Source organism: Somniosus microcephalus, chromosome 5 (genome assembly GCF_052327205.1).
Source record: "Somniosus microcephalus isolate GS21.2 chromosome 5, FLI_Smic_1.0, whole genome shotgun sequence".
Classification (NCBI taxonomy): domain Eukaryota; kingdom Metazoa; phylum Chordata; class Chondrichthyes; order Squaliformes; family Somniosidae; genus Somniosus; species Somniosus microcephalus.
In genome coordinates this window covers 6,204,883-6,229,459 of record NC_140991.1, presented here as the reverse complement: position 1 = coordinate 6,229,459, position 24,577 = coordinate 6,204,883, and the positions used below count along the sequence as shown (strand labels likewise).

At 55.7% G+C, this 24,577-nt stretch overlaps 1 protein-coding gene across 1 annotated transcript in view; it reads right to left on the bottom strand.

The window, feature by feature from the left end:
* The window catches only part of LOC147116841 (IQ motif and ankyrin repeat domain-containing protein 1-like), a 198,029-nt gene that overhangs the window by 75,800 nt on the left and 97,652 nt on the right, over positions 1 to 24,577 (bottom strand). Inside the window, exons 4-5 of the mRNA XM_085987175.1 lie at positions 14,039 to 14,164; positions 24 to 163 (exon numbers count right to left, since the gene is read on the bottom strand). Of these exons, the coding sequence (XP_085843301.1) occupies positions 24 to 163; positions 14,039 to 14,164 (266 nt within the window). The remainder of the gene's footprint in view (positions 1 to 23; positions 164 to 14,038; positions 14,165 to 24,577) is intronic.

The following is a 24,577-nucleotide window of genomic DNA, read 5'->3' as shown; positions in this document are numbered from 1 at the left end:
CTGACCTGCTGGGACACTCTGACCTGTTGGTTTCGTCCAGGTTCTGTTTTTCCTCGGCCTCTGATTGGCGCCGTCTCTCCGCTTCCATCTTTTCCCCCAGGGCCACGGTTGTGCCGATGTCCCACTCCTGAAGGATCTTCACGATGGCGTCTGACGATGCTATCTGCCCAGAAGCACGAGAGATAAGGCAGATGTGAAAGATGAATCGAGGTCCCACCACCGTGCCGAGCCCGGCCTTTCGACAGAGAGGACAGATAAAAATAGGCTTGCATTTATATAGCGCCTTTCACGACCACCGGACATCCCAAAATGATATGTAGGAAATGTGGCAGACAATTTGCACACAGCAAGCTCCCACAAACAGCAATGTGATAATGACCAGATTATCTGCTTTAGAGATGCTGGATGAGGGATAAATATTGGCCAGGACACCGCGGATAACTCCCCTGCTCTTCTTCAAATAGTGCCATGGAATATTTTATGACCACCTGAGAGAACAGATGGGGCCTTGGTTTAACGTCTCATCCGAAAGATGGCACCTCCGACAGCGTAGGGCTCCCTCAGTACTGCCCGCTCGACAGTGCCGCATTCCCTCAGTACTGCCCCTCCGACAGTGCAGCACTCCCTCAGTACTGCCCCTCCGACAGCGTAGGGCTCCCTCAGTACTGCCCGCTCGACAGTGCAGCACTCCCTCAGTACTGCCCCTCCGACAGTGCAGCGCTCCCTCAGTACTGACCCTCCGACAGTGCAGCGCTCCCTCAGTACTGACCCTCCGACAGTGCAGCGCTCCCTCAGTACTGAACCTCCGACAGTGCAGCGCTCCCTCAGTACTGAACCTCCGACAGTGCAGCACTCCCTCAGTACTGCCCCTCCGACAGTGCAGCGCTCCCTCAGTACTGACCCTCCGACAGTGCAGCACTCCCTCAGTACTGACCCTCCGACAGTGCAGCGCTCCCTCAGTACTGCCCCTCCGACAGTGCAGCACTCCCTCAGTACTGCCCCTCCGACAGTGCAGCGCTCCCTCAGTACTGCCCCTCCGACAGTGCAGCACTCCCTCAGTACTGCCCCTCTGACAGTGCAGCACTCCCTCAGTACTGCCCCTCCGACAGTGCAGCACTCCCTCAGTACTGCCCCTCCGACAGTGCAGCACTCCCTCAGTACTGCACTGGGAGTGTCGGCCTAGATTTTTGTGCTCAAGTCCCTGGAGTGGGACTTGAACCCACAACCTTCTGACTCAGAGGTGAGTGTGCTGCCCACTGAGCCACACTGACTGTGGAGCCGGTTCCATTTTAGCAGCACTATTGATCAGTCCCAGGCCTGACACAGCATTGGGTTAGAAGCAGGATAAAGCTCCCTCCAAACTGTAGCTCTGGGTCAGCTCCAGCCTCCGATCTCTGGTAATTCACCCTCCCCACCCCAGAAGCCCAGTACACCCACTTCTATTCCATCTTATTACTGGTGGACTCGGCCTGTTGGAATGTTGTGGTCCCAGAGGTTTGGAAACAGCTGGTCTTCGTACTGTTGCCTCATTGATGGGTAAATCCTAAATCAGAACCCGAGGATTGGTGAGTAACAACACCTGGAGATACTGGGGAATTAATGGAAACAGCTGCTGTGGCCCTAAGCTCTGGAATTCCCTCCCTAATCCTCTCTACCTCTCTCTTCCTTTAAGACGCTCCTTAAAACTGACCTCTTTGACCAAGCTTTTGGTCACCTGCCCTAATTTCTCCTTATGTGGCTCGGTGTCAAAATTTGTTTGATAATCGCTCCAGTGAAGCACCTTGGGACATTTTACTGCATTAAAGGCGCTATATAAATGCAAGTTGTTGTTATGGCCCCAAAACATTTTGGTACAAACCTCTGCAGCCCACGATGACCCAAATCCGATCTACACCGTCCCATCAAACATCAGCACAGGAGCGACGCAGCTTAAAACTTCTTCTTCTCCACCCCGACAATCTGTTCCCACCTCCTGAAGCACCAACATGACAGGGCTCACCAGCCCAGCCCATGGCCTCTCAGGGTCTGACAATTCGGGCCCAAATTTCCACCATTGCCCCGGACACACCTGCGGTGTAACTGCGCAGAGAGCGGTGATGGGACGTTGCGGAGCCCCCGGCATCCAGTGGGTGTGTCTGGGGGAAACTCCTGGGCTTTCTTGGGAATTCTCCCCACCTGAAGCCCAATAGAGGCTGAGGCTCCCATGGCTCGCGGATCCTCCTGTGGGAGAAGGTCATGGATCTGCGAGAGGGCTGGAGATGGAGCCGGTCCTCTCTGCGACCCCCAGACCGCCTGCACTATGTCAGTGGGACACGGAGCGCCACAGGCTCGCCCTTTGGAATGGGATCAGTGCCTGCAGCTGCAGACTGTGGGGAATCCGGCTCCACTCCGCTGCTGTCCTCTCACAGCGGGGGCCCTGGAAGGTTTGCCCCTTGGTGCTGAATTAAAACCAGGGCAGTTTTGTGCTGTGGCCTCCTGTCCATTAAGGTCTGGGGTAAGCTGCCCAAACCCACCCCACACATGACCCTGAAGGTCTGAACACAGGCTTTTAACAAAAGTCTACTTACTGCAGCTTTAATCTGACTGAGTTCACTTCCGAGACAGCAGAACCGTTTAAAGACACATTACCGTCAGACTCTCAGGCTGACTGATGACTGGCTGGTGAAACACCGTAAGGCAACACAAGAGGGCCACAGTCAATCAGTAACCGTCCCCATCAATGGTGCCGGCTGGAGCTGCCAATCAAACTCACAATCCCAGCCCGAAGAATGATTCTTTGTTCCATGTCCGGGTGCTCTGGGACTCTCTCTGCCCAGGAGCTCTGGGTCTCCCTCTGTCCGGGAGCGCTGGGACTCTCTCTGTCTGGGTGCTCTGGGACTCTCTCTGTCTGGGAGCGCTGGGACTCTCTCTGTCTGGGTGCTCTGGGACTCTCTCTGTTCGGGTGCTCTGGGACTCTCTCTGTTCGGGTGCTCTGGGTCTCTCTCTGTCCGGGTGCTCTGGGTCTCCCTCTGTTCGGGTGCTCTGGGACTCTCTCTGTCCGGGTGCTCTGGGTCTCCCTCTGTCTGGGTGCTCTGGCTCTCCCTCTGTCCGGGTGCTGTGGGACTCTCTCTGTCCGGGTGCTCTGGGACTCTCTCTGTCCGGGTGCTCTGGCTCTCCCTCTGTCCGGGTGCTCTGGTTCTCTCTGTCCGGGTGCTCTGGGACTCTCTCTGTCCGGGTGCTCTGGGACTCCCTCTGTCCAGGTGCTCTGGCTCTCCTTCTGTCCGGGTGCTCTGGCTCTCCCTCTGTCCGGGTGCTCTGGCTCTCTCTGTCCAGGTGCTCTGGGACTCTCTCTGTCCGGGTGCTCTGGGACTCTCTCTGTCCGGGGGCTCTGGGACTCTCTCTGTCCGGGTGCTCTGGCTCTCTCTGTCCGGGTGCTGTGGGACTCTCTCTGTCCGGGTGCTCTGGGACTCTCTCTGTCCGGGTGCTCTGGCTCTCCCTCTGTCCGGGTGCTCTGGCTCTCTCTGTCCGGGTGCTGTGGGACTCTCTCTCTCCGGGTGCTCTGGGACTCTCTCTGTCCGGGTGCTCTGGGACTCTCTCTGTCCGGGTGCTCTGGCTCTCCTTCTGTCCGGGTGCTCTGGCTCACCCTCTGTCCAGGTGCTCTGGCTCTCTCTGTCCGGGTGCTCTGGGACTCCCTCTGTCCGGGTGCTTTGGGACTCTCTCTGTCCGGGTGCTCTGGGACTCTCTCTGTCCGGGTGCTCTGGGACTCTCTCTGTCCGGGTGCTCTGGGACTCTCTCTGTCCGGGTGCTCTGGGACTCCCTCTGTCCGGGTGCTCTGGGACTCTCTCTGTCCGGGTGCTCTGGGACTCCCTCCGTCCGGGTGCTCTGGGACTCTCTCTGTCCGGGTGCTCTGGGACTCTCTCTGTCCGGGTGCTCTGGGACTCTCTCTGTCCGGGTGCTCTGGGACTCCCTCTGTCCGGGTGCTCTGGGACTCCCTCTGACCGGATGCTCTGGGTCTCTCTCTGTCTGGGTGCTCTGGGACTCCCTCTGTCCGGGTGCTCTGGGACTCTCTCTGTCCGGGTGCTCTGGTTCTCTCTCTGTCCGGGTGCTCTGGGACTCTCTCTGTCCGGGTGCTCTGGGACTCCCTCTGTCCGGGTGCTCTGGGACTCCCTCTGTCCGGGTGCTCTGGGACTCTCTCTGTCCGGGTGCTCTGGGTCTCTCTCTGTCCGGGTGCTCTCGGACTCTCTCTGTCCAGGTGCTCTTTCTCTCCCTCTGTCCGGGTGCTCTGGGACTCCCTCTGTCCGGGTGCTCTGGGACTCCCTCTGTCCGGGTGCTCTGGGTCTCCCTCTGTCCGGGTGCTCTGGGACTCCCTCTGTCCAGGTCCTCTGGACTCTCTCTGTCCGGGTGCTCTGGGATTCCCTCTGTCCGGGTGCTCTGGGTCTCTCTCTGTCCGGGTGCTCTGGGTCTCTCTCTGTCCGGGTGCTCTGGGACTCCATCTGTCTGGGTGCTCTGGGACTCTCTCTGCCCGGGTGCTCTGGGATTCCCTCTGTCTGGGTGCTCTGGGTCTCTCTCTGTCCGGGTGCTCTGGGTCTCCCTCTGTCTGGGTGCTCTGGCTGTCCCTCTGTCCGGGTGCTCTGGGTTTCTCTCTGTCCGGGTGCTCTGGGTCTCCCTCTGTCCGGCTGCTCTGGGACTCCCTCTGTCCGGGTGCTCTGGTTCTCTCTGTCCGGGTGCTCTGGGACTCTCTCTGTCCGGGTGCTCTGGGACTCTCTCTGTCCGGGTGCTCTAGGTCTCTCTCTGTCCGGGTGCTCTGGGACTCTCTCTGTCCGGGTGCTCTGGGACTCTCTCTGTCCGGGTGCTCTGGCTCTCTCTGTCCGGGTGCTGTGGGACTCTCTCTGTCCGGGTGCTCTGGGACTCTCTCTGTCCGGGTGCTCTGGGACTCTCTCTGTCCGGGTGCTCTGGCTCTCCTTCTGTCCGGGTGCTCTGGCTCACCCTCTGTCCAGGTGCTCTGGCTCTCTCTGTCCGGGTGCTCTGGGACTCCCTCTGTCCGGGTGCTTTGGGACTCTCTCTGTCCGGGTGCTCTGGGACTCTCTCTGTCCGGGTGCTCTGGGACTCTCTCTGTCCGGGTGCTCTGGGACTCTCTCTGTCCAGGTGCTCTGGGACTCTCTCTGTCCGGGTGCTCTGGGACTCTCTCTGTCCGGGTGCTCTAGGACTCCCTCCGTCCGGGTGCTCTGGGACTCTCTCTGTCCGGGTGCTCTGGGACTCTCTCTGTCCGGGTGCTCTGGGACTCTCTCTGTCCGGGTGCTCTGGGACTCTCTCTGTCCGGGTGCTCTGGGACTCCCTCTGTCCGGGTGCTCTGGGACTCTCTCTGTCCGGGTGCTCTGGGACTCCCTCTGTCCGGGTGCCCTGGGACTCCCTCTGTCCGGATGCTCTGGGTCTCTCTCTGTCTGGGTGCTCTGGGACTCCCTCTGTCCGGGTGCTCTGGGACTCTCTCTGTCCGGGTGCTCTGGTTCTCTCTCTGTCCGGGTGCTCTGGGACTCTCTCTGTCCGGGTGCTCTGGGACTCCCTCTGTCCGGGTGCTCTGGGACTCCCTCTGTCCGGGTGCTCTGGGACTCTCTCTGTCCGGGTGCTCTGGGTCTCTCTCTGTCCGGGTGCTCTGGGACTCTCTCTGTCCAGGTGCTCTTTCTCTCCCTCTGTCCGGGTGCTCTGGGACTCCCTCTGTCCGGGTGCTCTGGGACTCCCTCTGTCCGGGTGCTCTGGGTCTCCCTCTGTCCGGGTGCTCTGGGACTCCATCTGTCCGGGTCCTCTGGGACTCTCTCTGTCCGGGTGCTCTGGGATTCCCTCTGTCCGGGTGCTCTGGGTCTCTCTCTGTCCGGCTGCTCTGGGTCTCTCTCTGTCCGGGTGCTCTGGGTCTCTCTCTGTCCGGGTGCTCTGGGTCTCGCTCTGTCCGGGTGCTCTGGGACTCCATCTGTCTGGGTGCTCTGGGACTCTCTCTGCCCGGGTGCTCTGGGATTCCCTCTGTCTGGGTGCTCTGGGTCTCTCTCTGTCCGGGTGCTCTGTCTCTCCCTCTGTCCGGGTGCTCTGGGTCTCCCTCTGTCCGGGTGCTCTGGCTCTCCCTCTGTCCGGGTGCTCTGGGTCTCCCTCTGTCCGGGTGCTCTGGCTCTCCCTCTGTCTGGGTGCTCTGGCTCTCCCTCTGTCCGGGTGCTCTGGGTTTCTCTCTGTCCGGGTGCTCTGGGTCTCCCTCTGTCCGGCTGCTCTGGAGCTCCCTCTGTCCGGGTACTCTGGTTCTCTCTGTCCGGGTGCTCTGGGACCCTCTCTGTCCGGGTGCTCTGGGACTCTCTCTGTCCGGGTGCTCTGGGTCTCCCTCTGTCCGGGTGCTCTGGGTTTCTCTCTGTCCGGGTGCTCTGGGACTCTCTCTGCCCGGGTGCTCTGGGACTCCCTCTGTCCGGGTGCTCTGGAACTCCCTCTGTCCGGGTGCTCTGGGTCTCTCTCTGTCCGGGTGCTCTGGGATTCCCCCTGTCCCGGGTGCTCTGGCTCTCCCTCTGTCTGGGTGCTCTGGCTTTCCCTCTGTCTGGGTGCTCTGGCTCTCCCTCTGTCCGGGTGCTCTGGGTCTCCCTCTGGCCGGGTGCTCTGGGACTCTCTCTGTCCGGGTGCGCTGGCTCTCCTTCTGTCCGGGTGCTCTGGGACTCTCTCTGTCTGGGTGCTCTGGGACTCCCTCTGTCTGGGTGCTCTGGCTCTCCCTCTGTCCGGGTGCTCTGGGATTCTCTCTGTCCAGGTGCTCTGGGTCTCTCTCTGTCTGGGTGCTCTGGGACTCCCCTCTCTCCGGGTGCTCTGGCTCTCCCTCTGTCCGTGTGCTCTGGGACTCCCTCTGTCCTGGTGCTCTGGGTCTCCCTCTGTCCGGGTGCTCTGGGTCTCTCTGTCCGGGTGCTCTGGGATTTCCTATGTCCGGGTGCTCTGGGATTCCCTCTGTCCGGGTGCTCTGGGTCTCCCTCTGTCCGGGTGTCTGGGACTCTCTCTGTCCGGGTGCTCTGGCTCTCCCTCTGTCCGGGTGCTCTGTGACTCCCTCTGTCCGGGTGCTCTGGGTCCCTCTGTCTGGGTGCTCTGGGCCTCTCTCTGTCCGGGTGCTCTGGGTCTCTCTCTGTCCGAGTGCTCTGGGTCTCCCTCTGTCCAGGTGCTCTGGGACTCCCTATGTCCGGGTGCTCTGGGACTCCCTCTGTCCGGGTGCTCTGGGTCTCTCTGTCCGGGTGCTCTGGGATTCCCTCTGTCTGGGTGCTCTGGCTCTCCCTCTGTCCGGGTGCTCTGGGATTCTCTCTGTCCGGGTGCGCTGGCTCTCCCTCTGTCCAGGTGCTCTGGGTCTCCCTCTGTCCGGGTGCTCTGGGTCTCTCTGTCCGGGTGCTCTGGGTCTCTCTCTGTCCGGGTGCTCTGGGACTCCCTCTGTCCAGGTGCTCTGGGACTCTCTCTGTCCAGATGCTCTGGGACTCCCTCTGTCTGGGTGCTCTGGGTCTCCCTCTGTCCGGGTGCTCTGGGACTCCCTCTGTCCAGGTGCTCTGGGACTCTCTCTGTCCAGCTGCTCTGGGTCTCTCTCTGTCCGGGTGCTCTGGGTCTCTCTCTGTCCGGGTGCTCTGGGACTCTCTCTGTCCGGGTGCTCTGGGACTCTCTCTGTCCGGGGGCTCTGGGACTCTCTCTGTCCGGGTGCTCTGGCTCTCTCTGTCCGGGTGCTGTGGGACTCTCTCTGTCCGGGTGCTCTGGGACTCTCTCTGTCCGGGTGCTCTGGCTCTCCCTCTGTCCGGGTGCTCTGGCTCTCTCTGTCCGGGTGCTGTGGGACTCTCTCTCTCCGGGTGCTCTGGGACTCTCTCTGTCCGGGTGCTCTGGGACTCTCTCTGTCCGGGTGCTCTGGCTCTCCTTCTGTCCGGGTGCTCTGGCTCACCCTCTGTCCAGGTGCTCTGGCTCTCTCTGTCCGGGTGCTCTGGGACTCCCTCTGTCCGGGTGCTTTGGGACTCTCTCTGTCCGGGTGCTCTGGGACTCTCTCTGTCCGGGTGCTCTGGGACTCTCTCTGTCCGGGTGCTCTGGGACTCTCTCTGTCCGGGTGCTCTGGGACTCCCTCTGTCCGGGTGCTCTGGGACTCTCTCTGTCCGGGTGCTCTGGGACTCCCTCCGTCCGGGTGCTCTGGGACTCTCTCTGTCCGGGTGCTCTGGGACTCTCTCTGTCCGGGTGCTCTGGGACTCTCTCTGTCCGGGTGCTCTGGGACTCCCTCTGTCCGGGTGCTCTGGGACTCCCTCTGACCGGATGCTCTGGGTCTCTCTCTGTCTGGGTGCTCTGGGACTCCCTCTGTCCGGGTGCTCTGGGACTCTCTCTGTCCGGGTGCTCTGGTTCTCTCTCTGTCCGGGTGCTCTGGGACTCTCTCTGTCCGGGTGCTCTGGGACTCCCTCTGTCCGGGTGCTCTGGGACTCCCTCTGTCCGGGTGCTCTGGGACTCTCTCTGTCCGGGTGCTCTGGGTCTCTCTCTGTCCGGGTGCTCTCGGACTCTCTCTGTCCAGGTGCTCTTTCTCTCCCTCTGTCCGGGTGCTCTGGGACTCCCTCTGTCCGGGTGCTCTGGGACTCCCTCTGTCCGGGTGCTCTGGGTCTCCCTCTGTCCGGGTGCTCTGGGACTCCCTCTGTCCAGGTCCTCTGGACTCTCTCTGTCCGGGTGCTCTGGGATTCCCTCTGTCCGGGTGCTCTGGGTCTCTCTCTGTCCGGGTGCTCTGGGTCTCTCTCTGTCCGGGTGCTCTGGGACTCCATCTGTCTGGGTGCTCTGGGACTCTCTCTGCCCGGGTGCTCTGGGATTCCCTCTGTCTGGGTGCTCTGGGTCTCTCTCTGTCCGGGTGCTCTGGGTCTCCCTCTGTCTGGGTGCTCTGGCTGTCCCTCTGTCCGGGTGCTCTGGGTTTCTCTCTGTCCGGGTGCTCTGGGTCTCCCTCTGTCCGGCTGCTCTGGGACTCCCTCTGTCCGGGTGCTCTGGTTCTCTCTGTCCGGGTGCTCTGGGACTCTCTCTGTCCGGGTGCTCTGGGACTCTCTCTGTCCGGGTGCTCTAGGTCTCTCTCTGTCCGGGTGCTCTGGGACTCTCTCTGTCCGGGTGCTCTGGGACTCTCTCTGTCCGGGTGCTCTGGCTCTCTCTGTCCGGGTGCTGTGGGACTCTCTCTGTCCGGGTGCTCTGGGACTCTCTCTGTCCGGGTGCTCTGGGACTCTCTCTGTCCGGGTGCTCTGGCTCTCCTTCTGTCCGGGTGCTCTGGCTCACCCTCTGTCCAGGTGCTCTGGCTCTCTCTGTCCGGGTGCTCTGGGACTCCCTCTGTCCGGGTGCTTTGGGACTCTCTCTGTCCGGGTGCTCTGGGACTCTCTCTGTCCGGGTGCTCTGGGACTCTCTCTGTCCGGGTGCTCTGGGACTCTCTCTGTCCAGGTGCTCTGGGACTCTCTCTGTCCGGGTGCTCTGGGACTCTCTCTGTCCGGGTGCTCTAGGACTCCCTCCGTCCGGGTGCTCTGGGACTCTCTCTGTCCGGGTGCTCTGGGACTCTCTCTGTCCGGGTGCTCTGGGACTCTCTCTGTCCGGGTGCTCTGGGACTCTCTCTGTCCGGGTGCTCTGGGACTCCCTCTGTCCGGGTGCTCTGGGACTCTCTCTGTCCGGGTGCTCTGGGACTCCCTCTGTCCGGGTGCCCTGGGACTCCCTCTGTCCGGATGCTCTGGGTCTCTCTCTGTCTGGGTGCTCTGGGACTCCCTCTGTCCGGGTGCTCTGGGACTCTCTCTGTCCGGGTGCTCTGGTTCTCTCTCTGTCCGGGTGCTCTGGGACTCTCTCTGTCCGGGTGCTCTGGGACTCCCTCTGTCCGGGTGCTCTGGGACTCCCTCTGTCCGGGTGCTCTGGGACTCTCTCTGTCCGGGTGCTCTGGGTCTCTCTCTGTCCGGGTGCTCTGGGACTCTCTCTGTCCAGGTGCTCTTTCTCTCCCTCTGTCCGGGTGCTCTGGGACTCCCTCTGTCCGGGTGCTCTGGGACTCCCTCTGTCCGGGTGCTCTGGGTCTCCCTCTGTCCGGGTGCTCTGGGACTCCATCTGTCCGGGTCCTCTGGGACTCTCTCTGTCCGGGTGCTCTGGGATTCCCTCTGTCCGGGTGCTCTGGGTCTCTCTCTGTCCGGCTGCTCTGGGTCTCTCTCTGTCCGGGTGCTCTGGGTCTCTCTCTGTCCGGGTGCTCTGGGTCTCGCTCTGTCCGGGTGCTCTGGGACTCCAACTGTCTGGGTGCTCTGGGACTCTCTCTGCCCGGGTGCTCTGGGATTCCCTCTGTCTGGGTGCTCTGGGTCTCTCTCTGTCCGGGTGCTCTGTCTCTCCCTCTGTCCGGGTGCTCTGGGTCTCCCTCTGTCCGGGTGCTCTGGCTCTCCCTCTGTCCGGGTGCTCTGGGTCTCCCTCTGTCCGGGTGCTCTGGCTCTCCCTCTGTCTGGGTGCTCTGGCTCTCCCTCTGTCCGGGTGCTCTGGGTTTCTCTCTGTCCGGGTGCTCTGGGTCTCCCTCTGTCCGGCTGCTCTGGAGCTCCCTCTGTCCGGGTACTCTGGTTCTCTCTGTCCGGGTGCTCTGGGACCCTCTCTGTCCGGGTGCTCTGGGACTCTCTCTGTCCGGGTGCTCTGGGTCTCCCTCTGTCCGGGTGCTCTGGGTTTCTCTCTGTCCGGGTGCTCTGGGACTCTCTCTGCCCGGGTGCTCTGGGACTCCCTCTGTCCGGGTGCTCTGGAACTCCCTCTGTCCGGGTGCTCTGGGTCTCTCTCTGTCCGGGTGCTCTGGGATTCCCCCTGTCCCGGGTGCTCTGGCTCTCCCTCTGTCTGGGTGCTCTGGCTTTCCCTCTGTCTGGGTGCTCTGGCTCTCCCTCTGTCCGGGTGCTCTGGGTCTCCCTCTGGCCGGGTGCTCTGGGACTCTCTCTGTCCGGGTGCGCTGGCTCTCCTTCTGTCCGGGTGCTCTGGGACTCTCTCTGTCTGGGTGCTCTGGGACTCCCTCTGTCTGGGTGCTCTGGCTCTCCCTCTGTCCGGGTGCTCTGGGATTCTCTCTGTCCAGGTGCTCTGGGTCTCTCTCTGTCTGGGTGCTCTGGGACTCCCCTCTCTCCGGGTGCTCTGGCTCTCCCTCTGTCCGTGTGCTCTGGGACTCCCTCTGTCCTGGTGCTCTGGGTCTCCCTCTGTCCGGGTGCTCTGGGTCTCTCTGTCCGGGTGCTCTGGGATTTCCTATGTCCGGGTGCTCTGGGATTCCCTCTGTCCGGGTGCTCTGGGTCTCCCTCTGTCCGGGTGTCTGGGACTCTCTCTGTCCGGGTGCTCTGGCTCTCCCTCTGTCCGGGTGCTCTGTGACTCCCTCTGTCCGGGTGCTCTGGGTCCCTCTGTCTGGGTGCTCTGGGCCTCTCTCTGTCCGGGTGCTCTGGGTCTCTCTCTGTCCGAGTGCTCTGGGTCTCCCTCTGTCCAGGTGCTCTGGGACTCCCTATGTCCGGGTGCTCTGGGACTCCCTCTGTCCGGGTGCTCTGGGTCTCTCTGTCCGGGTGCTCTGGGATTCCCTCTGTCTGGGTGCTCTGGCTCTCCCTCTGTCCGGGTGCTCTGGGATTCTCTCTGTCCGGGTGCGCTGGCTCTCCCTCTGTCCGGGTGCTCTGGGTCTCCCTCTGTCCGGGTGCTCTGGGTCTCTCTGTCCGGGTGCTCTGGGTCTCTCTCTGTCCGGGTGCTCTGGGACTCCCTCTGTCCAGGTGCTCTGGGACTCTCTCTGTCCAGATGCTCTGGGACTCCCTCTGTCTGGGTGCTCTGGGTCTCCCTCTGTCCGGGTGCTCTGGGACTCCCTCTGTCCAGGTGCTCTGGGACTCTCTCTGTCCAGCTGCTCTGGGTCTCTCTCTGTCCGGGTGCTCTGGGTCTCTCTCTGTCCGGGTGCTCTGGGACTCTCTCTGTCCGGGTGCTCTGGGACTCCCTCTGTCCGGGTGCTCTGGGTCTCCCTCTGTCCGGGTGCTCTGGGTCTCTCTGTCCGGGTGCTCTGGGTCTCTCTCTGTCCGGGTGCTCTGGGACTCCCTCTGTCTAGGTGCTCTGGGACTCTCTCTGTCCAGATGCTCTGGGACTCCCTCTGGCCGGGTGCTCTGGGTCCCCCTCTGTCCGGGTGCTCTGGGACTCCCTCTGTCCAGGTGCTCTGGGACTCTCTCTGTCCGGGTGCTCTGGGACTCCTTCTGTCCGGGTGCGCTGGGGCTCTCTCGGTCCGGGTGCTCTGGGACTCTCTCTGTCCGGGTGCTCTGGCTCTCCCTCTGTCCAGGTGCTCTGGGTCTCCCTCTGTCCGGGTGCTCTGGGTCTCCCTCTGTCCGGGTGCTCTGGGACTCTCTCTGTCCGGGTGCTCTGGCTCTCCCTCTGTCCGGGTGCTCTGGGACTCTCTCTGTCCGAGTGCTCTGGGACTCTCTCTGTCTGGGTGCTCTGGGTCTCCCTCTGTCCGGGTGCTCCGGGACACTCTCTGTCCGGGTTCTCTGGGTCTCTCTGTCCGGGTGCTCTGGCTCTCCCTCTGTCCGGGTGCTCTGGCTCTCTCTGTCCGGGTGCTCTGGGTCTCTCTGTCCGGGTGCTCTGGGACTCTCTCTGTCCGGCTGCTCTGGGACTCCCTCTGTCCGGGTGCTCTGGGTCTCTCTGTCCGGGTGATCTGCGATTTCCTATGTCCGGGTGCTCTGGGATTCCCTCTGTCTGGGTGCTCTGGGTCTCCCTCTGTCTGGGTGCTCTGGGTCTCCCTCTGTCCGGGTGCTCTGGGATTCCCTCTGTCCGGGTGCTCTGTTCTCTCTGTCCATGTGCTCTGGGTCTCTCTCTGTCTGGGTGCTCTGGCTCTCCCTCTGTCCGGGTGCTCGGGGATTCCCTCTGTCCGGGTGCTCTGGGTCTCTCTGTCCAGGTGCTCTGGGTCTCTCTCTGTCCGGGTGCTCTGGCTCTCCCTCTGTCCGGGTGCTCTGGCTCTCCCTCTGTCCGGGTGCTCTGGCTCTCCCTCTGTCCGGGTGCTCTGGGTCTCCCTCTGTCCGGGTGCTCTGGCTCTCCCTCTGTCCGGGTGCTCTGGGACTCCCTCTGTCCGGGTGCTCTGGGTCTCCGTCTGTCCGGGTGCTGTGGTTCTCTCTCTGTCCGGGTGCTCTGGGACTCTCTCTGTCCGGGTGCTCTGGGACTCTCTCTGTCCGGGTGCTCTGGGACTCTCTCTGTCCGGGTGCTCTGGGACTCCCTCTGTCCGGGTGCTCTGGCTCTCCCTCTGTCTGGGTGCTCTGGGTCGCTCTCTGTCCAGGTGCTCTGGCTCTCCCTCTGTCCGGGTGCTCTGGGAGTCTCTCTGTCCGGCTGCTCTGGGACTCTCTCTGTCCGGGTGCTCTGGGACTCTCTCTGTCCGGGTGCACTGGGACTCTCTCTGTGCGGGTGCTCTGGGACTCTCTCTGTCCGGGTGCTCTGGGACTCTCTCTGTCCGGGTGCTCTGGCTCTCCCTCTGTCCGGGTGCTCTGGCTCTCCCTCTGTCCAGGTGCTCTGGCTCTCCCTCTGTCCGGGTGCTCTGGGTCTCCTTCTGTCCGGGTGCTCTGGGTCTCACTCTGTCCGGGTGCTCTGGTTCTCACTCTGTCCGGGTGCTCTGGGTCTCCCTCTGTCCGGGTGCTCTGGGACTCTCTCTGTCCGGGTGCTCTGGGACTCTCTCTGTCCGGGTGCTCTGGGACTCTCTCTGTCCGGGTGCTCTGGGTCTCTCTCTGTCCGGGTGCTCTGGGACTCCCCTCTGTCCGGGTGCTCTGGGTCTCTCTGTCCGGGTGCTCTGGGTCGCTCTCTGTCCGGGTGCTCTGGGACTCTCTGTCCAGGTGCTCTGAGACTCCCTCTGTCCGAGTGCTGTGTTTGTGTTGCCTGATACATTCCACTTCCCGCTCCCTTTCAAGGATACGGAGTCCCGACTCCACTTTCACATCGCCTGCTTCCTCCAATTTATCACAGCAGACTTGTGTCCCATCGAGCTGGGCTGGATGTGAGGCTCGGTCCTGGTTAGAGTCGAGTCCCACCTGCCCTCCCGAGCCCGAGCCCCCAGGTTTCCGGCTTGCTAACGATCAGCGTGATTTTGCGCAGTTACCTCCACAGGTGTGATGCCATCCTGTGCATAGACGCGAGGGTCCGCTCCGTACTCTAGCAGCTTTTCAAGCGCTGCCAGGTGCCCCCCAAAAGCTGCTCTGTAAAGCGGGGTTCGTCCATAGGCTCCCTGACAGGTAGAGAGCAGAATAAGGGCATCAGTCAGGGAGGAAACTACACACACTGCCCACACACACACTGCCCACACACACACACCCTAACACACACACCCTAATACACACACACCCTAACACACACACACCCTAACACACACACCCTAACACACACACACCCTAACACACACACACCCTAACACACACACACCCTAACACACACACCCTAACAAACACACACCCTAACACACACACACCCTAACACACACACACCCTAACACACACACACCCTAACACACACACACCCTAACACACACACACCCTAACACACACACCCTAACACACACACACCCTAACACACACACACCCTAACACACACACCCTAACACACACACCCTAACACACACACTCTAACACACACACCCTAACACACACACCCTAACACACACACCCTAACACACACACACACCCTAACACACACACCCTAACACACACACCCTAACACACACACCCTAACACACACACCCTAAAACACACACCCTAACACACACACACCCTAACACACACCCTAACACACACACACCCTAACACACACACCCTAACACACACACACCCTAACACACACACACCCTAACACACACACCCTAACACACACACACCCTAACACACACACACCCTAACACACACACCCTAACACACACACACCCTAACACACACACACCCTAACACACACACCCTAACACACACACACCCTAACACACACACCCTAACACACACACACCCTAAAACACACACACCCTAACACACACACCCTAACACACACACCCTAACACACACACCCTAACACACAATACAATACAATACAATACAATACAAATCGCTTTATTGGCATGATAAGGTACATCTTATGTTTCCAAAGCATCAAAATACATTTATGGTTGAACACATAAACGCGGTTCCATTCATACAGTGTATAAACAGGTATATCCCTGAGTTTATAAATATATTTTCGCCTTGTTTATATATACTCTTGTCTTAGTTTACTGGTTGTCCCTCTGTTCATGGCAAGCTGTAACATAGTGTGCCGCCAGTGTTACACAGCTTCTCTCCTCCCCCAGTAGGAATGGGAGTTTTTGGTTGTCAGTCAGATTTCTGAATTCAGGGCATATTTGTGAGAATTTTTGATAGAAATTCTCTCTGATGCCCTGATATTTTCCACAGGCTGTGAGGAAGTGCATCTCTGTCTCAACTACTCCCTGACTGCAGTGAGAGCATATCCTGTCTTCTCTTGGCAGCCTGGTCTGCCTGTGTCTGCCTTTTTCGATCGCTAGGCTATGTTCGCTAAGTCTGTACATTGTCAAGGTTCTTCTCAGTTTGTTATCCTTTACCATGGTCAGGTAATCAGCTATACATAGATACATAGATACATAGAAGATAGGAGCAGGAGTAGGCCATTCGGCCCTTCGTGCCTGCTCCGCCATTTAATGAGATCATGGCTGATCCTTTAATTCAGTATCCCGTCCCCGCCTTCTCTCCGTAACCCTTAACCCCTTTTGCCCGTAGAAATATATCTAATTCCCTCTTAAATATATTTAATGAGCTGGCATACACTGCCCTCTGTGGCAATGAGTTCCACAGGTTCACCACTCTCTGAGTGAAGAAATTCCCCCTCATCTCTGTCCTAAATGGTTTAGCCCTTATCCTTAAATTATGTCCTCTAGTTCTGTTCTCACCCGCCAAGGGAAACATTCCTTCTGCATCCAGTCTGTCTAGACCTGTCAGAATTTTATACACTTCTATGAGGTCCCCTCTCAATCTTCTAAACTCCAGTGTGTACATCCCTAAACTACATAGTCTCTCCTCATAGGTCATTCCCGCCATTCCTGGTATCAGCCTGGTGAATCGCCGCTGCACCCCCTCCATGGCAAGAACATCCTTCCTCAGATGAGGCGACCAAAACTGTACACAGTACTCGAGGTGTGGTCTCACCAGTGCCCTGTACAGCTGCAGCAAGGTATCCCTGTTCCTGTATTCTAACCCTTTTGCTATGAAGGCCAGCATACCGTTTGCCTTCTTGACCGCCTGTTGCACCTGCATGCTCGCCTTCAGTGACTGGTGTACAAGAACACCCAGGTCTCTCTGTACTTCCCCCTCTCCCAATCTATTGCCATTTAAATAATAATTTGCCCTCCCGTTCCTGCACCCAAGGTGGATAACTTCGCACTTGTCCACATTATAGTGCATCTGCCATTTATCCGCCCAATCGCCCAGTCTGTCCAAATCGCTCTGGAGCTTCCTGGTCTCTTCCTCTGAGCCCACCCCCCCTCCTAGTTTAGTGTCGTCTGCAAATTTGGAAATGCTGCATCCGACTCCCTGATCCAGGTCATTAATGTAAATTGTGAACAGCTATGTTGTATTGTCTGTTTAGGGCCAAGTAGCAATTGAGTTTGCTTTGGGTTTTTGTTGTTTCTGCCCAATATGACAGATATTTTTCCTTTTGCTTAGCGACGATTGTGTTGGGTCGAATTCTTTGTGTTACCCTGTCACTGTCCTGGGGCTGGTTATTGTTAGTATTGTTATTAGTTACTTTATTGAGTCCCAGGACTAGTTGACTGAGGGTATTCTTCTTTATGGTCAGCTCTTGGCATTTCAGGGCGTCGTAGTGATAGCATTGGGGGTTGCTCATTTGCAGGTGATTCCAAAATTTGGTGGCTCTTTTTTGGATAGTGATTATTAATGGGTATTGGCCTAGTTCTGCCCTGCATGCGTTGTTTACTGTTTTCCTTTGAGTCCGGAGGATACTTTTACAGAATTCCGCATGTAGGATCTCAATTGGGTGTTTGTCCCATTTTGCAAAATCTTGTTGTGTTAGTGGTCCCCAGACCTCACTGCCATAGAGTGCAATTGGTTCAATTACTGATTTGAAAATTTTGAGCCAAATGCTAATTGGGATTTCTATTTGGATTGATTTTTTGATGGCATAGAAAGCCCTTCTTGCTTTCTCTTTCAGTTCATTCACAGCCAGTTTGAAGTTTCCCGTAGAACTGATTTTTAAGCCCAAGTATGTGTAGTGAGTGGTTTGTTCAATTTTGGTTGTTCCTACTGTGAAATTTATTGTGGGTCCATGTTGTTTGGATCTTTGCTGGAACACAAGGACTTTGGTTTTTTGGGGATTTATTGTCAGGGCCCAAGTCTGGCAGTACGACTCCAGCAGGTCCAGGTTCTGCTGTAGACCCTCCTTAGTTGGTGACAGCAGAACCAGGTCGTCGGCATAGAGGAGGAATTTAACCTTGGATTCATATAGGGTGAGGCCGGGTGCTGTAGATTGTTCAAGTAGTTTTGCCAATCCATTAATGTAAATATTAAAGAGTGTCGGTGAGATTGGCGAGCCCTGCGTCACCCCCCGCCCCTGTGGGAAGTATTTTGTTTGTTTGTCTCCAATTTTAACTGCACATTTATTGTTTGTATACATTGATTTAATTACATCATATGTTTTACCTCCTACCCCGCTTTCGATAAGTTTCAGGAATAAACCGTCATGCCAGATGGAGTCGAAAGCCTTCTGGAAATCTACAAAGCATGCGTAGATTTTGCTTTTGTTATGGTGAACGTGTTTGTCAATTAGGGTCTGTAGGGTGAAGATATGATCGGATGTTCTATAGTTTGGCAGGAATCCAATTTGGCTTTTACTCAAGACATTGTGCTCTTCAAGGAAGTTTATAAGTCTTTTGTTTATGATGCTACAGAATACCTTCCCCAGGTTACTGTTTACACAGATGCCTCGATAGTTGTTTGGGTCGATTTTGTCCCCACTTTTGTATATGGGTGTTATGAGTCCTTTGTTCCAGATGTCAGGGAAATAACCGACACTCAGAACCAAGTTGAAGAGTTTTAGGATAGCCAGTTTCAGTTTGTCGTCTGCGTGTTTAATCATCTCTTTTAGTATGCCGTCTGTCCCGCAAGCTTTTCCTGGTCGCAGGTCCTTGAGTTTTTCAAGAAGTTCTTTTTCTGTTATTATGGCGTCTAGCGGGTTTTGGTTATCTTTTATGGCCATTTCAAGCTTTTCAAGTTTTTTGCGTATTTGGTGTTGCTCTGGTCCTAGTGTGTTTTTCTGGTATAATTTTTCAAAGTGGTTTACCCATGTGTCCCCATTTTGAATGGACAAATCGTCGTGTTGTTTTTTGTGTAGTGTTTTCAAGTTGTCCCAGAAACAATTCGACTCAATGGATTCCTCCATGGAGCTGAGTGTATTCTTAATAAATTGCTCTTTTTTGGTCCTGAGTGTGTTTCTGTATTGTGTTAGCGTCTGACAATAAGTAAGGCGTAATTCCTCGTTTTCTGGATGTCTGTGTTTTTGGTTTGATAGTTTTCTAAGTTTTTTCCTCATGTTATGGCAATCATGGTCAAACCATTTTTCATAGTTTTTTGTTTTGGGTTTGTTCTTGCGAGCTTTCAAGTTTGCATTTGTTGCCAAATTATCAAAAATATTGTTTAGTTTACTAACTGCCCGGTTTACGCCTTCTTTATTGTGAGTGTATATGTTATCCAAAAAGGTGTCTAAGAGAGCTTGAGTTGATGCATTGCTAATTGTTTTCTGGTATTTTTCCGTGTCGTTTTTGGCCCATCTGTACGATTTTTTGGTGTTGTACAGTTTACTGGGTTGTGTTTCTATGTTGTTTGTTTCTGTCTTTTTGAGAAACATAGTAATTTGACTGTGATCTGACAGTGTTGTTTGTGGTTTGACTGTGAATGCTCTGAAAGAGGATGGGTCCAAGTCTGTAATCATATAGTCTACTGTGCTGCAGCCAAGAGGTGAGCAGTAGGTCGATCTTCCTAGGAGGTCTCCTATGAACCTACCATTGACAATGTACAGACCCAGGTTTCGACAGAGCTGTAGTAGCTGTTTACCGTTGGTATTTGACTGCTTGTCGCAGTTATGCCTGTATGGAAGGGAAGGGATGTCAAAGTGGTTATTCCCGAATACGTAATTGTTTCCCTGATTATTGGTGAAGTCTGGTTCTTCGCCCGTTCTTGAATTGAGGTCCCCACAGATCAACACGTTCCCCTGGGCCTGGTATTGGATAATTTCCCCCTCCATGTTGGAGAAGGTGTCCTCTTTGTAGTACGGGGAATCGATTGGAGGGATATAAAGTGCGCAAATGTAAACATCTTGGGTGTTTGAGATAATCTCCCTCTCAAGTTTGAGCCACATATGGTTTTCGCCCTTTTTTATAAATTTGATGTAATTCTTAAGTTCTGTTTTAAACCAGATCAGTATGCCTCCGGAGTCTCTGCCTTGGGTTACACTTGGTAATTTATTGGAGGGGACCACTAGCTCAGTGTACCCTTGGGGACAGCCGGTGTGTCCTTTTCCTTTATACCAAGTTTCCTGTAAAATGATAATATCTAGATCTTTAGTTTCCTCTATGAACTCTGGGGTCCTACTCTTCACTTCTCGCAGTGAAGAGCGTAGACCTTGGATATTCCAGGTCGAAATATATAAGGATTTCATGTTAAGTTTTATCTTTTTCTATGATAGGTTAAAGAGTGGTACGTGTTTGTCGTGTCTAAGTGTGGGGAAAAAAAAGATCACCCCAGTTGTCTACAAAAGTTAATACAATTTGGTTACAGTTCTTTCTATTAATTAGTCCTTGATCCATAAGGCGGAAGTAGATGCTGCTGCACATCTGCTTATTGTCTCTTAATGGATTGTTTCTGTCTGAGGTATTGCGTACGTCCTGTGCATCTCTCCCTCTGTCTGGCTGGTAGCGGTCCTATTCCCCTGTGGGACAGGAGTGGTGCAGGTCTGATAATGTTGTTTTGCATGGGGATCCTCTCCGGTCTCGGTTGGTGTGGTGGTGGTCTTTGTAGTGTTCCTGATATGTACCCCGCTGATCTCTGGTGGTCGGGGGGGGGTCCTCTTGGAGTCTGGGTATGGACCCGGTTAAAAGCGACGTCCTTCAGGGCTTTAGCAAAGATCGATATTTTTTGCCTTTGGATGTGGACGTGGTCGTAAAAACATTCTTCATCGAGGGTGGGGTGTTGGGCCAGGTGTACGTTGTGGTTTGATTCGCATTCTGTTGCTATGCTGGCATTTATCTCATGAATTGTGTTGTTGTTGAAGTCTGTTCTCGGCAATATTGTGGAAACAGTGATTCTAGTGTTTGGAAATGTACTGCTTGCCTTCCTAATCATTGCTCTGAGCAATGTTGCTACCTCTTTCTGTTTGGCCTTTAGGTCATTTGTGCCCGTGTGTATTATTATGTGTTGGGGGGAGCCTAATCTGGCTTTGGTCAGCCATCCCATGGCTCTGTCTGTTGTTGGGCACCAAATCTTTTCTACTTTACTTCTAGGGAAGAGCTTTTTCTCCCATAGAAATTTCCCATTTGAGTCTATGAGTATTACGACGTCAGCCTTGTTTGTGTTTACTGTCTGGTGGCTTTCGCCTGGACTCATAGTGTGTGTGCTGGGCTGGGGTGTCTGGTGTGTGCGTATCTCTTGTGAGCGGCTCGCTTGTGGTTCCATGGTGGTGGGGGAAGATTGCGAGTCAGCATGCTGGTCGGTCTGTGTGGCACCCCTTGTATTGTGTGTCTGTTGCTTTTGTTCCGTGTGGGAGTGCAGCCGTTCCGTCCGGCTCTGTCTTGTCTTATCTCTAGTCTCTGGTTGCTGGTCTAATGGTGTTTTCTCTCCTCTATGGCTCTCTTCTTTTTCCTGCAGCTCTTTCACCTGATTCTTAAGTAGATTCACCTGGTTATCAAGTCTATTCAGCTCTATCTTGTGTCTCTCCCTCTCCTGCTTTTGTTTGTCATTCAGTTTGAGGACCTCCTCTCTAAGTTTAACCATCTCTATCTCTAATTGATAAAATTTATCTTTTGGTTGTATCTGGCTGTGTGATCCCGGGGTATGTGTCTGGTCGGCCCTGGAAGGCTCACTCACTTCCTGGCTAAGCTGGTCGGCCCTGGAAGGCTCACTCACTTCCTGGCTATGCTGCTCTTCTCTTGGTGGGCTGGGAATGGTAGGGGAACTATGTGTGGCTTCCTCCGTGGTAGTTATGCTGGGGTTTGTCAGTTGTATCGTGTGGCTGTGGTTCCCCGGGGTTAGTGTCTGGTTTGAACTGTGTGGCTCGTTCATCCCTTGACCATGCAGATTTTCTCCTGGTAAGTTGTCAATGTTGGGGGGAGTGCGGGCCACTCTGGGGCTGTTCATTCCCCTCGTAGTTGATCTTTTCAGTGTCCTGAAGGCCGTTGCAAATTTGTCGAGGTTGCCTTGCACTAATATTGTTCCGGTATTGTACGCGTTGACAGTCGTGATTGAACTGTCTCCTGGTGTGTTAATTTTCATTATGGACCCATTTGCGGTATTTTTTAGCTTAACACTGGTATAGTGTGATTTTATTGCTCTGATCCAAGCCGCTGGCTGATCTGAGTAGAATATGAGGTTACTTTTTGTCCCATTGTTGTAACAGTCAGTAAAGAGAGTTTCTGGTTTTTCTCTCATCTGAGCATGCTTGATCGTTTTTATAGCTTTTTTTGTGGTGTTGGGGGGAATCTGGAAGCGGGGCTGTTGTGGATCTTCTGATTCGCTCATTTTTGGTAAAGTATTGTTGATCTTAGAATAAGCTTTTCTGGGGCCCCGGGTTTGGTGTTACCCTCTCCCTGTTCGCGAACTTTCCCGGTCCCCCTCTCCGACCCCGTGGTCCCTGGGCCTCGGCTCCTGGGTTCACCCTTCTCAGGTCTGAGTCTGTGAGCCACTGTTTCCCGGTGCCTTCGGGCTGTTCCCCTCCCCCTCAGAGGTCTCTGGGCCTCTGTTTCGGCCTGGCTCCTCGGGCCTTTCCCTGGGCCTCCCTCCCTGGGCCCTGTACTCACGGTCTTGGTTGCGAGCCTTCTGGTTGCTCTCCTTCTCCTCAGAGGTCTCTGTGCCTGCTGGCCTGGCTCCTCGGGCCTTTCCCGTGCTGGATTGTTGGGCTGTGGCCCGAGTCCCCTCGGCTGTGCTGGTTGCTGGATTTCCGGGCTGCGTTCCGAATCTCCTCGGCTGTGCCGATTTCTGCGATGCGGCCCGAGTCCTCTCCGCTGTGCCGATTGCCGGGCTGCGTTCCGGATCTCCTCGGCTGTGCCGATTTCTGGGATGCGGCCCGAGTCCTCTCCGCTGTGCCCGTTGCCGGGCTGCGTTCCGATTTCTGGGATGCGGCCCGAGTCCCCTCGGCTGTGCCGGTTGCTGGACCGCTGGGCTGCGGCCCGAGTCACCTCGCCTCCTCGAACTCGGTCCCGATGCCGCCGACTCAACCACCGCTGCTGAAGCCCCGTGTGGCTGCCGTTCACTGGTTTGTGTAGTTCTTCTCTTGTTTCTTTTTTTTTTTGCTTTGGCTTTTTTTTTCCTCTATTTTCCTCTGGGTTTTTTTTTCTTTGGTAGTCTTTCTGGCGGTCTTTTCCTTCTCTACTTTGTCTAGACTAATCTAAACTTAAACTAACCTAAACTAAACTAACTTAACTAGAACTAAATTTAATTTTAAAACCTTTTTAAAAATTGAAATGAAATGAAACTTTTTTTCCCCACTTTAGACACTAAAAACACTAAAATCTCAGCAGCCCATCTTCAGCATGTGTATTCACTCCGTCTGCAATTCTCTCTCCCCACAGCAGCAGCAGGAGCAGCTGGAAACACAACCTGCAACACACACACACCCTAACACACACACCCTAACACACACACCCTAACACACACACCCTAACACACACACACCCTAACACACACACCCTAACACACACCCTAACACACACACACCCTAACACACACACACCCTAACACACACACCCTAACACACACACACCCTAACACACACACCCTAACACACACACACCCTAACACACACACACCCTAACACACACACACCCTAACACACACACACCCTAACACACACACCCTAACACACACACCCTAACACACACACCCTAACACACACACACCCTAACACACACACCCTAACACACACACCCTAACACACACACCCTAACACACACACACCCTAACACACACACACCCTAACACACACACCCTAACACACACACACCCTAACACACACACCCTAACACACACACACCCTAACACACACACCCTAACACACACACACCCTAACACACACACACCCTAACACACACACACACCCTAACACACACACACACACTAACACACACACACACTAACACACACACCCTAACACACACACACCCTAACACACACACACCCTAACACACACACCCTAACATACACACACCCTAACACACACACACCCTAACACACACACCCTAACACACACACACCCTAACACACACACACCCTAACACACACACACACTAACACACACACCGTAACACACACACACCCTAACACACACACACCCTAACACACACACACCCTAACACACACACACCCTAACACACACACCCTAACACACACACACCCTAACACACACACACCCTAACACACACACCCTAACACACACACACCCTAACACACACACACACCCTAACACACACACACCCTAACACACACACACCCTAACACACACACCCTAACACACACACCCTAACACACACACACCCTAACACACACACACCCTAACACACACACCCTAACACACACACACCCTAACACACACACCCTAACACACACACACCCTAACACACACACCCCCTAAAACACACACACCCTAACACACACACCCTAACACACACACCCTAACACACACACACCCTAACACACACACCCTAACACACACACCCTAACACACACACACCCTAACACACACACACCCTAACACACACACACCCTAACACACACACCCTAACACACACCCTAACACACACACACCCTAACACACACACACACCCTAACACACACACCCTAACACACACACCCTAACACACACACACCCTAACACACACACACCCTAACACACACACACCCTAACACACACACACCCTAACACACACACCCTAACACACACACCCTAACACACACACACCCTAACACACACACACCCTAACACACACACACCCTAACACACACACACCCTAACACACACACACCCTAACACACACACCCTAACACACACACACCCTAACACACACACCCTAACACACACACACACCCTAACACACACACGCCCTAACACACACACACCCTAACACACACACACCCTAACACACACACACACCCTAACACACACACGCCCTAACACACACACACCCTAACACACACACGCCCTAACACACACACACCCTAACACACACACACCCCACACACACACCCTAACACACACACACCCCACACACACACCCTAACACACACACACCCTAACACACACACCCTAACACACACACACCCTAACACACACACACCCTAACACACACACACCCTAACACACACACCCT